At 40.3% G+C, this 16,597-nt stretch overlaps 1 protein-coding gene across 1 annotated transcript; it reads left to right on the top strand.

Moving 5' to 3' along the window:
• Window positions 1-654: 654 nt before the first annotated feature.
• Window positions 655-1,638, top strand: LOC127129961 (uncharacterized). Its single transcript, XM_051059057.1, has 4 exons — window positions 655-831; window positions 889-1,116; window positions 1,231-1,372; window positions 1,487-1,638. Exons 1-4 carry the CDS (start codon window positions 655-657, stop codon window positions 1,636-1,638), a joined length of 699 nt encoding a protein of 232 aa, XP_050915014.1.
• Window positions 1,639-16,597: the final 14,959 nt, after the last annotated feature.

Here is a 16,597-nt window from a genome sequence, read left to right on the forward strand (position 1 = left end):
TACCTTATCTGAAGATGCAGAAGAATGGTTTTACTCATTACCTGCTGGGAGTATCACCACTTGGGAACAAATGGAAACAACTTTTATGCATGAGTATTTTCCAGCTTTAGTTTTCCTCAGGAAAATATATGACATTATGAGCTTCAAACAAAAAGATGGTGAATCACTTGGTGATTCATACAAGAGATTCAAGAGGTTACTTGTTTGCTTGTCCTACGCACAACTTAGATCATACTGAGCAAAAGAAGATATTTGTCAATGGTCTCCGATTGAAGACAAAATAATTGATTGATACAGCAGTTGGTGGCTCATCAAACATTTCAGCAGCCACATGTATTAAAAAGATCATTGAGGCAATAACTGCAAATGAGCATTTAGAGTTTTATGATAAGTCTTCAAACAAATCTAAAAGGGTTATTAATCTGAAGCTTGAAATAAATAAGATAAGGATAGAAGATACAGTTGTTGCAGAAGTTGAAAATAAACTTAAAGCAATGAATAATGATACACAATAGGTAGCTCAAATTCAGCCAGCCCAGAATGTTAGTTGTGAACTTTGTGGTGGACCTCATTTGATTGTATATTGTTTTGCAACTGGAAAAAAAATAGAGGAGATAAATTTTTTGAGGCAGAATTTTTTGAGCCATTAAAAAGATGGCAGCTCACAATATTCAATTCCAAGAAGAGAACATAAATAATCAGAGAAACACCACAACTTCTATAAAAAATCTTGAAATTCAAATGGGACAAATAGCACAACAACTAGTCGGTTCCCAAGCACCAGGTACACAACCTAGTGGAACTATGATAAATCCTAGAGAACATAATAATGTGAGTGTTGTTGTGGCCAGAAGTGGTAAGTATTCTTAGAGTTATGAGAATAAACAGGTAGAAGAAGACGAGTTGTTGGAAGTGGATTTAGAAATTAGAGATCATGAGAAAAACGAAGAGGAGGTTGTTGTGTTACCAGTGGTTGAGAAAGAGAAACAGAAAGATCATAAACCAACCATCAGACTTCCATATTCCCAAAGAACAAAGAAGAAGAAGAATGAGAAAAATTTCGAGAAATTCTTGGAGATGTTCAAGAAACTTGAGATTAACATTCCTTTTTCTAAGGCATTGGAGCAAATGCTCTTAAATGCCAAATTCATGAAAGAAATAGTCTCAAAGAAGTGTCCCGCTAACACTGGTCCTATTCTTTTAACCGAAACCTGTAGTGTTACTTTGTAGGGAATGAAGATACCAATAAAGAAGAAAGATATAGTATCAGTTACTATTCCTTGTACTATAGGAAATAGGACCTTCAAAATGGAGCTTATTGATTTGGGAGCTAGTGTAAGCTTGATGCCTTTATCTATTTACAAAAAATTGGGTATTGGCACGGTCCAAGACACTAGGATAACACTCCAGTTTGCTAACTCAGTTAAGTGACCTTATGGAGTGGTAGAAGATGTTCTGGTGAACATAGATAAATTTGTCTTCCTAGTTGACTTTGTGATTCTTGAGATGCCTAAAGATGAAGAGATTCCTCTCATTTTAGGCAGACTATTTTTAGAGTCTGGATGGTGTATGATAGGCATAGAGGAAGGTATGGTGACTCTAAAAGTCTATGATGAAGAATTGAAAATTGATGTTTGAAACACTATGTAGTACAAAGATGATTTTGGTACAAGTCATACAGTAGAGGTGATAGATCAGGTGATTTCTCAGGGTAGTCCGATGAAGACACCACAGTTACCTTTGGAACGGGTCTTGAGCCTGTCAATTTTTGAAAGTGATGAAGAGATGGACAAGAAAGAGTCAGAAGTGCTTGTAAGACCCCAATTTTGACCCTAAGATCCCTCATGCATTTCATCATAAGCATAAGCATTGGGATCATATCTTGGCATCCTCCTTACCCCTCTTTCATTGGATTTGTTTTGGTAGAGATCACCAAGAACTTTATCATTATATCATACTTGTATATTATCATTTTACTAACCAAAATACCAAAAATATGTCTTTGCATTTGCCTAACACTTTTGTAGGTAGGGCATGATCTCATTGATTCATCAAGAACACATCTAGGTTTTGAGACCCTCATGAACAAATATCACAACCAAGAATTGATTCAATAATGGTTATAAGCATCATATATGAGTCCCAATGATCTCCACATGTTATATTGATCAAGTTTTCTTCAAGAGTTTGAGGGTGATTTGCCTTGGAAACCCTAGTTTGACTGGGTATCTTGAGTAACTTCTCCAACAAGCTATCTCACCCATTGATCAAATTCCTCAAGGGCCACTTAAAATTACATCATCTTATGCATATATGATCTACCATTAGCCAATAAAGTCAATAGAATTGGAAGTTAGCAAGTTGGTTGATGGTGGTTGGCCAGATGATTTCATCTGATCAAAATTGGGTCTCCCTATACCCTATCTCCTACCATTTTCACTATATGAAAATTATTCCAAGAGAAAACATACTCTAAATGACATTATAAACAACTTTAATGTTGATACCTAGAGCAATCTTTGCTTGGAAAATCATTTTCTATGTTGAAACATTATAGGTCACTTTGTGTAAACCCTAATTTGAAAGTCAACTTCCCAAGGCCATAACTTGCTCAATTTTTATGATATTAAAGATTTCCAAGTTTAACAATCAAATTTAATGTGTCTACTTCAACTTTTATGTTTGGAGTGGGAGATAATTCAACTTTTTTGAGCATGTGATATGAGGCTACATTATAGGTAACTTTTGACCTATACCATTGATCAAGTGATTTTTCCAAACTTCAGAAATGCATAACTCGATCATTTCAAATCCAACTGACATGAAATTGGTGACCATTTTGAAGTTATTTGAGAGAGATACAACTTTGATGAAGACACCTTTCTCATTTGAAGCTCCTATAAAAAGTTAAGCAAGGTGGAACATTGAGACATATGGCTTGACACTTAGAAAAATTTTGATATGTCAAATTTTTCCAAACTTACACCTCAAATTTCTCCAAGTTCCAAGCTCCAAATGAAAAAGTGTTCAACACCAAACTTGTTCCTCTTGATCTCACCTTTCCAAAGAGCTCGAATTTATTCATTTTGGAATTGAAATGCATAGGTTGCGCATGGCTTAAACAAACTGATATCATTTGGCATGGATCAATCTTCAAACACCAATGCACATGTGCCTTGCAATCTATGCTAACTTCAAAGCATCTGATCTTCAAATTTGGACCGCCAGCTATAATTTCATGGGCCTATGCGCGCCCATGCACCATTGCATCATCATTTGCCAATTTTGGAAAGTTAAAGTGAGTGTGCAAATATCACATAATTCAGCTATAAATAGAGCTTCAATTGCTCAGAATTGAGAACACCATTGCACCAGCTTTGATTCCCCATTGAAAACCCTTCACTCTCATAAGATAAACCTGATAAATTCTTTTGAATTTGAGCTTGACTCTCTAGTGTTTTGGAATTCAATTCTTCAGGAATCCAATGCTTCTAAACCTTTACATTCTCTTCCTGCAAGCAAGTAGAGTGAGTCCAAGCACAAGCCATATCAAGATCCATCGTGTTCAGACCTCCATTGAAGGTAATTTGCAGAAATTTTAAACTCTTCGATTCTCTCAAATTCTTGCTCAATTCCATTGATTCTTTGGTTGTCTAAAGTCCTACCAATGTAGGCAAGAATATTAAGTTGCTTTGAGGTCAAATCGAAGTAACTCAGTTCATGTACCTGAATTTTCAATTCCACATATCTCCCAATATATTTGGAGTTGGAATGAATGGAGGTCAAATTCGAGTTCAGTGTCATTTTTTCTTCAAGATTATGTCCCTGTTGTTTATTTTGGTGATGGTTCATGTTGACCAGTCCGGTGAGGCTCATCGGAGAAGATGATCGTAGCTCTGGTTCCGGCGATGAGGTGTCTTGCATCTGAACCACATGATCCTCCTCTCGCGTTCTAATCCTGAGCGTTGGTGTTGATTACCATATTTGCCATGCAATTGACTCATGCACATGTGGAATGCATGTTTTGGATCATCAGATCTGCCACCTCAATTAATGAGGGAGATCTAATGGTCCACGTAATTTAGAATTTCTGAATTTTCATTTTTATTGCATTTTCTTCAATAATTCATATTAAATTCAATATTGATCCAAAAAATATGGGACTTTCACCAAAAAAACAAATATTTTTCTCTTTCATATTCTGAATTAAAATTATTTTTTGGATCACTATTAATATTTTTCATGAATTAATTGATTTTGAATTTGTTTTTAATTGTTTAAAAATATTTTTAAATGTCCAAAAATCATGAAATTTTTTCTCCAAGGTCCTTTGACCTTGTTTAACCTATGATAAATCTCATGGCCATTTCTTTGGTGTTTTGATGAGATTTTAGGAATTGGACAAAACATATTTGAACTAAATGCACTATTTTATTATTTTTAATTGAATAAATGTCATTTAAATTGTGTTGACCATTTGTATTGACTTAATTGAGTTTGCTTGTTTGTTATTGGGCCTTGGTCAAGGTTGACTAAACTTTGTTAAGTTAATATCATTGGATTTAGGGGATTGATGGAATGTACATTCCATCTCCCAAAATGAATGAATGATATTAATTTGGTAAGAGTCCTCCTTTGACCAATTTGTGATCTCATTCATCCCATTCCCTCTTCATCTAATTCCCCTTCTTCATCCATTCATTTCCATTTGGCCAATGACATCTCAAAGTCCTAATGCTAGTTGATTGAAAAATTGACATGAGTATGGATGAGATTAGGCCATACTTTTTGCATATTTTTTGTGTGTGGTATGTTTCATGAGCATAGTTCATAATATTATGTCTCCAACATGCATTAACACCAAAAGTCTATTGCCCAACCTCAAATAGTTGTGACTTCTACATAAGTCCAATTATGATTGCTTAACATAGCGCTAAATTTGTGACACAAAAGGCATAAGCATTCTATTTAGTGAGATTGTAAGTCTCCCCTCTTTCATGGTATTGTGTGGAAACTTGGCCTTCTTTCCTTCCTTCGAAAGATGTTTTGGTTCAAGGATCCATGCTTGTGATAAGTGGGTTGAGTGTTCTCCAAAGAATGTCTTGAAATGAAAAGCAAAACAAAACAAACTTCTAACTTACTAACCATTAACTTTTAACCTCAAGCTTTTACTTTAATGCAATTTACTTTTAGCACTTTATTTCATTTTCCATTGTACATATTGTCGCAACCTGAAAAATGGAATGCGAAAAAAAACAACCGGCGAAGAAAGACAGGAGAGTCGCCACCGTGCGTTATTTATCCCAAAGGAGGGAAAGGAAACGCTCGAAGTAAACCTGGAAAAAGGAAAGGACAAGACAGGGTCTCGCAACCAAATCTTGGGTTCGGGAGTCGATTATGCGAAGGGAAGGTATTAGCACCCCTACGCATTCGTAGTACTCTACGGGATCCACTTTTGTAGTTCTTGTCTAAAGGGTGTGGGTTTATCTAATGTGTTATTTACTAAAAAAAAGGGGGGTCAAAAGAAAATGACTCGCACGGATGTCGCATCCACTACATACGTATCTCATCTGAATATGAGAATCAGAGTCTTCGTAGCTCGGCTAACTACAGGGTTATGGATTGGGTTTTGGACGAACGACGTTACTACGCAATCTACCGGATGCTCGACATTTGGAGACTTACTCGCCTGTAGTAGAAGGAGTTAACGTGTTGCTTTGGGTTTTAGGGTTTGGGGGATGCTCAAGGGCAAAATGGCAGTCCTCGACGAAGGAACCGCGCTACCTGTGGGGATACGAACACATACAAAACGAACATGCATAAAGTAAATGAGCCAACAAGGCAATCAAAATAAATCTCCCAAATGGTATCCCACGAGAAAAGTGGAATATCCAGCGAGCTATCCCTGCAAAAGTCATGTGAGCCTTCACAAAAACTCAACAAAAGGGTTAGTGAAACACGATAAGGATTAAGCATTCAAGGCATTATTTATACATTCATATACATTTAAAACCCGTGGGCAAAAACCTAATGAAATTCATCCATCATACCTCATACATTCAGATGATCCAAATTAAGAGCATAGAGGTAATGGGAATAAGGGCAAACCTGATTGGAGAGCTTGATTGAAATTGAGTTGTACCCGTGAGGTTTACAAAACAATCTTTAGGGTTTATGTGAGGCAGAGGTGATTCTGTACAGTTGAGTTCCCTTCAGGGTTTGGAGGCTGCTCTGAGTTCTCTGTCAGGTTTCTCTCCAGGTTTTGTCCGAAGGAAACCTCAGAGTGTTTTGCTTCTCTTCCTTCTTCTGTCTCTTTTCTATGTGGCTTTTGTTTCAATGAAACTCTAGTATTTATAACCTAATATTGGTAGCTGAGTGGGCTTTTGAGAGAGGTCCAAGTCTGAGATTTTATTTATTTATTTATTTACTTATTTATTTAATTAATTAATTAATTAATTATTTTATTTTATTTTTCGTTTTTTTTTCGTTTTTTTTTTTTTTTTTTTTTTTTTTTTTTTTTTTTTTCATTTTTTTTTTCGTTTTTTGTTTGCATAACACGTGGGCTTCGCCTAGCGAGCATGACAACTCATGAACAAACCTTTGCTCCTTCAAGATTAACGTTTTGACTGATGAATAGACCCCATTTGAACCTGTTGGAAGCATCTCAAGCCATTCCCTTGTGTTGATTGATCACCCAGATAGGACCCACAAAGTGTCTTGGATGATGTTCAAGCTTCTTGGAGCTAATCCCGATTGACATGATGAAATGCAATGTATCTAATGTTAAATGACCTAAAAATGAATGCATGAATAAGAAGGGCAAATTTTGGGTGTTACAGCTGCCCCTATTCAGTCATCAGCTAACCCGAGCAGGATGAAAGCGAACAACTTATCAGACAAACAGGGTGAGCTGTGATTGAATACCAAAGACAATCCGAAAATTTGCGCTCCGAGAACACCACAAAAATGCTGAAATACACCGCGCTGTTTATTTCTCTTCTGATCCTCTAGCTGAATCTGAATCAGTCTTCTGACTAAATCTGGAGTTTCGATCCTCTGACTGAATCTATACTCAATTTAGTCCTCTGATTGGATGTTAATTTTGATCCTCGGGCTGGATACGGTTTCAATCTTCTGGCAAGATCTTCTTCGATCTTCTGGCTAGATCTCCTTTGTTTCGATTCTCTAGCTGAATCTATTTCCTTTGATTCTATGGCTGAATCTACTTCGATCTTCTGGCTAGATCTGAATCGTTTCGATTCTCTGGCTGAATCTATTTCCGGTCTTCGGGCTAGACCTGACTTCGATCTTCTGGCTAGATCTTCTTCGATCTTCTGGCTAGATCTCCTTTGTTTCGATTCTCTGGCTGAATCTATTTTCTTTGATTCTCTGGCTGAATCTACTTCGATCTTCTGGATAGATCTGAATTGTTTCGATTCTCTGGCTGAATCTATTTTCTTTGATTCTCTGGCTGAATCTACTTCGATCTTCTGGCTAGATCTGAATTGTTTTGATTCTCTGGCTTAATCTATTTCCGATCTTCGGGCTAGACCTGACTTCGATCTTTTGGCTAGATCTTCTTCGATCTTCTGGATAGATCTCCTTTGTTTCGATTCTCTGGCCGAATCTATTTTCTTTGATTCTCTGGCTGAATCTACTTCGGTCTTCTGGCTAGATCTGAATTGTTTCGATTCTCTGGCTGAATCTTTTTATTTTTCGGTCTTCGGGCTAGACATGACTTTGATCTTCTGGCTAGATCTGGATTGTTTTGATGATAAATTCCCATCATCAGGATCTCGCATCTGGGGTATGCGCTGGTTGACCCTCTTTCGAAATCTACAGTCTTCATGTTAGATATGCAGCTTCGAGAATATCCCACTTTTGGGCTTCGTACATATTCTTCAGGCTAGAACATGTTATAACGACTCTCCGATTAGACTTTGTTTTTTAAATGCGATCCGCGGGCTGGATCCTCTTGTAGGTTGATTTTCTGTTGAGCTGTCAATCTATTCCTCCAGCTGGCTTGCTGGGGAAATAACGCTCGTAGTCGACTCTCTGGCTGAATCTTCGAAATGACCCTCAGGCTGGATCTCTGGAAAACGATTCTCAGGCTGAATCTTCAAAATGACCCTCATGCTGGGTCACACACACACTTGATCCTCTGGCCGAATCTCATGACTTTGGTTGTAAAGTAATTTTTCAGTCTGCTTTGAAAATTTTGTTTATCAGCTTATGTGTATGTTTGATATGCATGCAAATGCAAATGCAAATGTTATGCATGGTGCAAAAGAAAAAAGAAATCTGCTTGGGGAAGCAACTCTGGCAGGGAGCGGATCGTTGTATCAATCCTTGAATGCTTTGTGGGGAACAATCCGTCTGCCGGGACCGGGGAGCCACCGAAAATAAATCGGCCTTTTTGAAAAGTTGACCTTGCTGGGGAAGTATTAACTATGGAAACTTTGCTTGGAGAGGCTCTGCGAGGAGAGTCTATGAGGAGAGCACTTCCTGGGGAAATGTCGTAGGAATCGACCTTTGCTGGGGATATGAACTTGCTAATCGTCCTCAGGCTGGGGATTAAAACAAATCTGTTAAAAAAATCTGTTGGGGACGAGATGAACACTGGGAACACCACCCTCTTGTCTGTTGGGTATGCGACTACTCCGCTGTTGCTGGGAAGATACAGTCTGGCACTGTCGACTCCGATGGGGATATACAGTCTGGATACTGTCAACTCTACTGGGGATATACAGTCTAGATATTGTCAACTCTACTGGGGATATACAGTCTGGATACTGTCAACTCTACTGGGGAACCTGCTCTGAAGAGGAGAGGCTTTGTCAACAGCTTAGGGGCGAGGATTCATGACTTGGCATCCGGTTCCTGTGACCTGTAACTAAAAAATACACGTATGCCCCGGGGAATTACTCGGTTTGAATTCACCGTCCGGGATTAAGCACATTCAAAGCAATTTTGACTGTTTTCCTGCGCAAGTCATCTACAAAAGCCACCATTACATTCAGATGCAATATGTTTCCTCAAGAATTCAGACATCTTTTGCAAACAAACTGATAAATGAAAAGTAAAGAGCCTTTTTAACTGAATTATTCGACTTTTGTTGGTTGAAAAATTTGTGCCAGGAATAGGCGAGTACATCAGGAAGTTGATCCCTGGAAAGAGGCGATCACTATAAATTGAACAAGAGAAACTATCCTAATGGCAATGTGGAAACGGGGTCCCACCGAGTTTCGACTCTGCTATGGCTCGTATGTCCTCAAGACGCTCTGCTCATCTTGCTTTCTGAAGTGGATGATTAGTCGATCTTTTAGCTTCGAAGATTGCCGGATTGAATGAAACGGTGATATAACACGGATGAACTCAGATCGCAGTTATTCGCTTATTCCCTAACTTTTGCGTTGGCCGCCCTTTTGGGTTTTCAATCCACCAGGATACCCTTTTTTGCCTAAGCCGCCCTTTCGGGTTTTCGACTCACCGAGTGTACATTTTTTTTTTTATATCCCTAATTTTTGCCCGAACCTCTTCATTCTTTTTTTGGTTTGTCGGGATGCCCCTTTTTTGCCTGGACTATTCTTTTTACTGTCCAGCGGGTCTATTTTATGCGAAGTATTTTTTTTAACTGCGTCTGAGTTGACAGGGGACGGGAAGTCTTCGCCATCCATGGTTGTTAGCATCAGAGTTCCGCTAGAGAAAACTCTTTTAACCACGTATGGACCCTCGTTGTTCGGTGTCCATTTGCCCTTGTGATATGTGTTGGGAGGAAGAATTCTTTTGAGTACCAATTCACCGACTCGATACTCCCGAGGGCGCACGTTCTGATCAAACGCTCTCTTCGTCCATCTCTGATATAGTTGGCCATGGCATATAGCTGCTAGTCTCTTTTCCTCAACTAGGCTTAGCTGATTGTATCGAGAACGGACCCATTCTGCTTCGTCCGGCTTCATTGTTGGTGCAGGGAAAAGTTATTCTGGAACAAAATGGCATATGAACCCCCTCCGGTGTGATCAACACTGCACCAACTCCGCGACCATTGACGTTGACCGCCCCATCAAACATCATAATCCATTTGGATTCAGGGTCAGGCCCCTCCTCCGGGAGTGGTTCCTCGCAATCTTTCGATTTGAGAAACATGATGTCCTCATCAGGAAAGTCGAACCTCATAGGTTGGTAATCATCAATCGGTTGCGCGGCAAGATAGTCTGACAAGACACTTCCTTTGATGGCTTTTTGTGAAGTGTATTGGATGTCATACTCTGTCAGCATCATTTGCCACCTAGCAACCCTGCTGGCTTTTCAAAAATATACTTGACTTGATCCATCTTTGATATCAATAGAGTCGTATGAGTCAACATATACTGTCTTAGTCGGCGAGCAGCCCATGCCAAAGCGCGGCAAGTTTTCTCGAGCAGTGAGTATCTTTGTTCACAGTCGGTAAACTTTTTGCTAAGGTAGTATATTGCATGCTCTTTTTGACCTGACTCGTCATGCTGACCGAGCACACAACCCATTGACCTTTCTAACACAGTCAAGTACATGATCAACGGTCTTTTCCTCTCGGCCTGTAGACTGGCCCCGATCTTGATCTCTTTCTTGTCGTCTTCGGTACCAATGCTGATGGTCTCAACCACCTCCTGATAAGATGTGATAGCTCGGTCCTCCTATTTCAACAACCTGGCTAACTCCTCAGGCAATTCACAATCTTCCTCAACCCCTTCTCGGCTTGAAAGATAGGATTGTCGAAGTCATACTTGGCCATAGCAGTGTCATTAGCAGTGAGATCCGGGTGATCAGTTTTACGAGGTGTTTTTTTCGGAAAGAAAAACGAAAAAGAAAGATGAAAAAGAAACATTGCCATTTTTGTAAAAGTAAAAATAATTGAAAGAAAGAGAACACAAAATTGTTTGCAAAAGCTGTCCTTTATTGATGATGCAAATAATTGCGAAATGTAACTAAATGGATGGCCCTACAGATGAGTCATTACACCTTGGTCAAAGTGTAAGACTTTGTTATGCATGTGATAAAAGGAAAACAATAAAAATTACCTCTTCAGTAGAGTAAACCGGACGACTTTTCCAGACGACCAATTGTCGAGCTTTTCTCCTAGAACACACGGGCGAATCCAGCTATCTAAGTCACAGTCGCTGTCAGCCTTGTCCTCATCTGCAGCATTGACGGTGTGGGGAGAAACCAAACCCCCGCTGGAGAAAGTACCGGCTTCATTCTTCTGAGACCCTGGAGTATACCCCAATCCAAACTTGTCTTCTTTTATGATTGGCTCCACAAATTTGTCGGTATCAAACTGGATTGGCACGGGACGGGAAGTGCTCCCGCCCTTTCTCTTCTTTGAAGCACCGGATCTAGATTCCATCTGCAAAATAAAAGAGGAAGCAACACACACAAAACAGGTTAGACAGCAAAACCAGAATTCACAGTACTGTCATCCTAATTGCTGCTTCGCCTAGCGAAGTGGCAGCGAATGCTCGCCTCTGGTTCGCCTAGCGAGCTGCTAGCGAACCTTACGGGTTTTTGGGTTCTGCAGGTTTTTCAGTACAGTTTTCCCAAAACCCACATTCTAATGGTTTCAATTTCAGAACCTAATGATATATCAAGAAAAGAAACGTTCTATGCTATTGGTAATCACAAACTCACATGCAAAACCTAAAATTCCCCATTGAAAAACCTAAAATCCCCACATGCAAACCTAAAGTTTCCCATACCAACAACTTCATCCTAAATGACATTCAAATCAGAAATAAACAAAGCTTAAACATAAAGAAATGGTATAGGGCAAACCTTTAGCAAAATAGAGTGATTGGATATGAAATGCAGTGAGGTTCACAATCCTCCAATTTAGGGTTTGAGTGTTTGTGAGAGAGATGAAAATGAGAGACTGAGGTGAGTGTTCATGCAAATGCCTCAGCAGAGTTGTCAAACAGAAAATTGCTTTTGGGCCCCAAATGAGAGGCCTGCTGAGATTTTAAATAAGTGTTGTCACGCAGCGCTCGCTGCTGCCTCGCCTAGCGAGCAGCTAGCGAATCAGCTCGCTACTGCTTCGCCTAGCGAGTATCAAGCGAGCATGACAGCATTTTCCTTTTCAAAGGCAGCATTCCAGGTACATTCAACATGGTTTTAACAATTGGAAACCCAATACAACAGAACAGGAAAACAGTAAATACTTACAATGTACGGGTGCCTCCCACAAGCGCTTGTTTAACGTCGGCTAAGCTCGACGGTGTGATGCTCACAAAGGAGCATCCAACGGAATAGCACGGCTCTCGCGATCCACATGACCGCCAAGATAAACCTTCAAACGTTGGCCATTAACGGTCCAACTGTTCTTCTTTTCCAGGTCCTCAATGACAATAGCTCCATAGTCCTTAACTTCTTTGACCCGAAATGGCCCGAACCATTTTGATTTCAACTTTCCACGGAATAACTTCAACCTGGAATTGAACAAAAGGACCAATTGTCCGGGCACAAATTCTTTCTTTCGGAGCTTTTTGTCATGGTATTTCTTTACCTTCTCTTTGTACAACCAGCTTGAGTGGTATGCGGCATTGTGCATCTCTTCCAACTCAAGTAGTTGCACCTTCCTTTTCTCTCCGCCCAACTCATTTTCAAAATTTAAAAATTTCAGAGCCCACAAGGCTTTGTGCTCCAATTCAACCGGCAAATGGCAAGTTTTACCAAAAACCAATTGAAATGGAGTTAGGCCAATTGGAGCTTTGAAGGCAGTACGGTATGCCCATAATGCTTCATCCAATTTTTGGGACCACTCTTTTTTCGAATTTGACACAGTTTTTTCGAGGATTCTCTTAATCTCACGATTAGAGACCTCAGCTTGCCCATTTGCCTGTGGGTGATACGGAGTTGCCACTCTGTGTGATACACCGAAATGTTTTAAAATGCTTTCCAAATGTGCATTACAAAAGTGTGACCCTCCGTCACTTATCAACACTCGGGGGGTTCCGAAACGGGAAAATATGTTTTTCTTCAAAAAAATTATCACCGTTTTCGCATCCGCCCGAGGTGAGGCAATCGCCTCAACCCACTTAGAAACGTAATCAACTGCGATAAGCATATACTCGTTCCCATAAGAGGGTGGGAATGGTCCTACAAAATCAATGTCCCAACAATCAAATACTTCGACCTCTTGGATGTTTTGGAGAGGCATCTCGTCTCTCTTACCAATCCCACCGCTTCGTTGGCAACTATCACAACTTTGCGCATGGGTATGTGCGTCTTTGAAAATAGTGGGCCAATAAAATCCCGATTGAAGGATTTTAGTGGCCGTTCTCACCCCATTATAGTGTCCGCTGTAAGGCGAGTTGTGACAATGCCAAAGGATGCTCTGCGCTTCATCGCCAGTAAAGCATCTCCTTAAAAGGTTATCACTACCCAACTTAAACAAGTACGGGTCATCCCATACGTAATACTTGGCATCCGAAAGAAACTTCCTTTTTTGGTTCGAAGTTAGGTCGGGAGGCACAAAACCACTAGCCTTGTGGTTCACAATGTCTGCAAAACACGGCCTAACTTGAACTTTGAACAGTTTTTCATCAGGAAATTCTTCCCGGATTTCCTTCTCTGACGCGGTAACCTCCACATTCACCAAGCGGGATAAATGATCCGCCACCAAATTTTCCGATCCTTTCTTGTCTTTGATTTCAACATCAAATTCTTGCAACAAGAGGATCCAACGGATGAGCCTTTGCTTCGAATCCGGTTTGGTGAGCAAATATTTAATCGCCGCGTGGTCGGTATACACTACGACTTTAGACCCTATAAGATAAGATCTAAACTTTTCAAGCGCGTACACTATTGCAAGTAGTTCTTTCTCCGTGGTGGCATAGTTTATTTGAGCCTCGTTAAGAACTTTACTTGCATAATGTATCGCATGAAAATTTTTCTCTTTTCTTTGGCCAAGTACCGCTCCAATTGCATAGTCGCTTGCATCGCACATTAGTTCAAAATTGGAATTCCAATTTGGAGCGACTATAATCGGAGCGGTAACCAATTTTTCTTTTAAAGTTTCAAAAGCTTGCAAACATTCATCGGTTAAGAGAAATACCTGGTCCTTAGCTAGCAAATTGCTCAAAGGCTTAGCCACCTTTGAGAAGTCCTTGATAAAGCGCCGATAGAACCCGGCGTGCCCCAAAAAGCTTCGGATTCCCTTCACATTCACCGGAGGAGGTAACTTTTCAATCACTTCAACCTTAGCTCGATCCACTTCAAGCCCCCTTGAAGAGACTTTATGGCCAAGCACAATCCCCTCGGTCACCATGAAGTGACACTTCTCCCAATTAAGTACCAGATTGGTCTTCACACATCTTTCAAGCACCGTTTTCAAGTTTGCCAAGCATAGACTAAAGGATCCACCAAATACAGAGAAGTCATCCATGAAGACTTCCATTGTTTTCTCAATAAGGTCGGCAAAAATGGCTTGCACACATCGTTGGAAAGTCGCCAGTGCATTGCACAACCCAAAGGGCATTTTTCGGTATGCGAACACTCCAAACGGACATGTGAAAGCCGTCTTTTCATGATCGGCCGAGTCAACCGCAATTTGGTTATACCCGGAATAGCCATCCAAGAAACAATAGTATTGTTGGCCCGAGAGTCTTTCGAGCATTTGATCCATGAACGGGAGTGGAAAATGGTCCTTTAGAGTTGCGGTATTCAACCGCCTATAATCAATACACATTCTCCACCCCGTTGCAACTTTAGTAGGGATCAATTCATCCTTGTCATTCCGGATCACGGTAATTCCACCTTTCTTCGGAACCACATGCACGGGACTAACCCATGGACTATCCGAGATCGGGTAAATCATTCCCGCATCCAACAGCCTTACAACTTCCTTTCTTACAACCTCCTTCATGGTAGGATTTAAGCGGCGTTGAGGTTGAGCTATCGGCTTAAAATCCTCTTCCATCAAGATCTTGTGCATGCAATAGGAAGGGCTAATTCCTTTTAGATCGGAAAGAGTCCAACCCATGGCTTCTTGATTTTTTTTTAGCACATGGATCAAGCGGGCTTCTTCATCATTTGTTAAAAGGTTGCTTATGATGACCGGCTTTGCTTCGGTCTCATCTAGGAATACATACTTCAAAGTAGAAGGTAGTATTTTCAATTCAATAGGCGCTTTTTCGTCAATAACCTCCTTCTTCAAGTCTTCTTCCTTAACTTCCCACAGTTGTAGTTCGTCTAAACTATCAAGTTCCTTTAAGCATTCCTCAAGAGCTTGCTCTTCTTCAACGGTGAAAACCTCCAATGAGTCGTCAAGAGCTAACTCCATAGGAGATATCTCGTGAATATGCTTAGAAACCTCCAAAACTGCTTCTTCGATCACATCGATGCGAAAGCTATCATTTCTATCTTTTGAATGCTTCATTGCTTCGAATAGATCGAATGTTACTTCCTCATTTTGGACTCTCACCTTCATTAAACCATCATCAACGTCTATCATCATTCGCGCGGTTTTCATGAACGGTCGGCCCAAGATGAGCGGAGCATCATCATCTTCTTCCATATCAATAACAATAAAATCTACCGGGAAAAAGAATTTGTCGACTTTAACCAAAACATCTTGGGCTACGCCATGAGGATGGGTTGTCGACTTATCCGCCAATTGCAACGTCATTCGGATGGACTTAATTTCTATGTTGCCAAGCCTCTTTATAATAGACAAAGGTATAAGATTAATGCTTGACCCCAAGTCAATTAGTCCCTTCCCGACATAGATATCTCCAATTTTAACTGGCAAAGTAACTCTTCCCGGACCAACCTCTTTTTTTGGAAGCATCCTTTGAATAATGGCACTACAGCTCGCGTCAAGGACGATGGTCTCCGGTTCCGTATACCTCCGCTTTTTTGTAAGTATGTCCTTCATGAACTTGGCATACTTGGGCATTTGCTCCAAGGCTTCGGCAAATGGAATGTTTATTTGTAATTGTTTAAAAATATCCATGAACCGGGCGTAATGCCGTTCATTCTCCCTTTTGGACGGGGCATGAGGATAAGGGAGGTTTTGGAATTGAGTAGTGCTCACTACCTCCTTTCCCTTTGCAACTCTAGAACTCCTCCATCTAGGCTTTTTTCACTTCCTCCCCCACTACTTCATCACTTTTATTTTTCTCAATCTCCACACTTTTTTTCTTTTCAACTTCACCATTTTTTTCGTTATTTTCAACTTCTTCCTCCTCACTCCACTCCCCCACTTCACCATCAATATTTTCCTCCACTATTTCCTCCTCATTTTCTTTCTTTTTCTCTCTTTGTTCACTCTCAACTCTTTTGTTATTCTCACTCATCAACTCCTTCCCACTTCTCGTTGTGATCGCCTTACAATGCTCCTTAGGATTTGTTTGCGTGTTTGCCGAAAAGGAAGGACCGGTTTGTTGTTCCGCGAGTTGCTTAGCAAGTTGCCCAACTTGAGTCTCGAGATTTTTTATAGCCGCGTCGTTACTTTTTTGATTTGCCATTGACATTTGCATGAATTGCGTCAATGTCTCTTCCAACTTAGAAGTTACGACCGGCGGTTGTTGAGATTGATAAGGATTTTGGGGAGGGTTTTGACGGC

This window comes from Lathyrus oleraceus, chromosome 3 (genome assembly GCF_024323335.1).
Source record: "Lathyrus oleraceus cultivar Zhongwan6 chromosome 3, CAAS_Psat_ZW6_1.0, whole genome shotgun sequence".
Taxonomy (NCBI): Eukaryota; Viridiplantae; Streptophyta; class Magnoliopsida; order Fabales; family Fabaceae; genus Lathyrus; species Lathyrus oleraceus.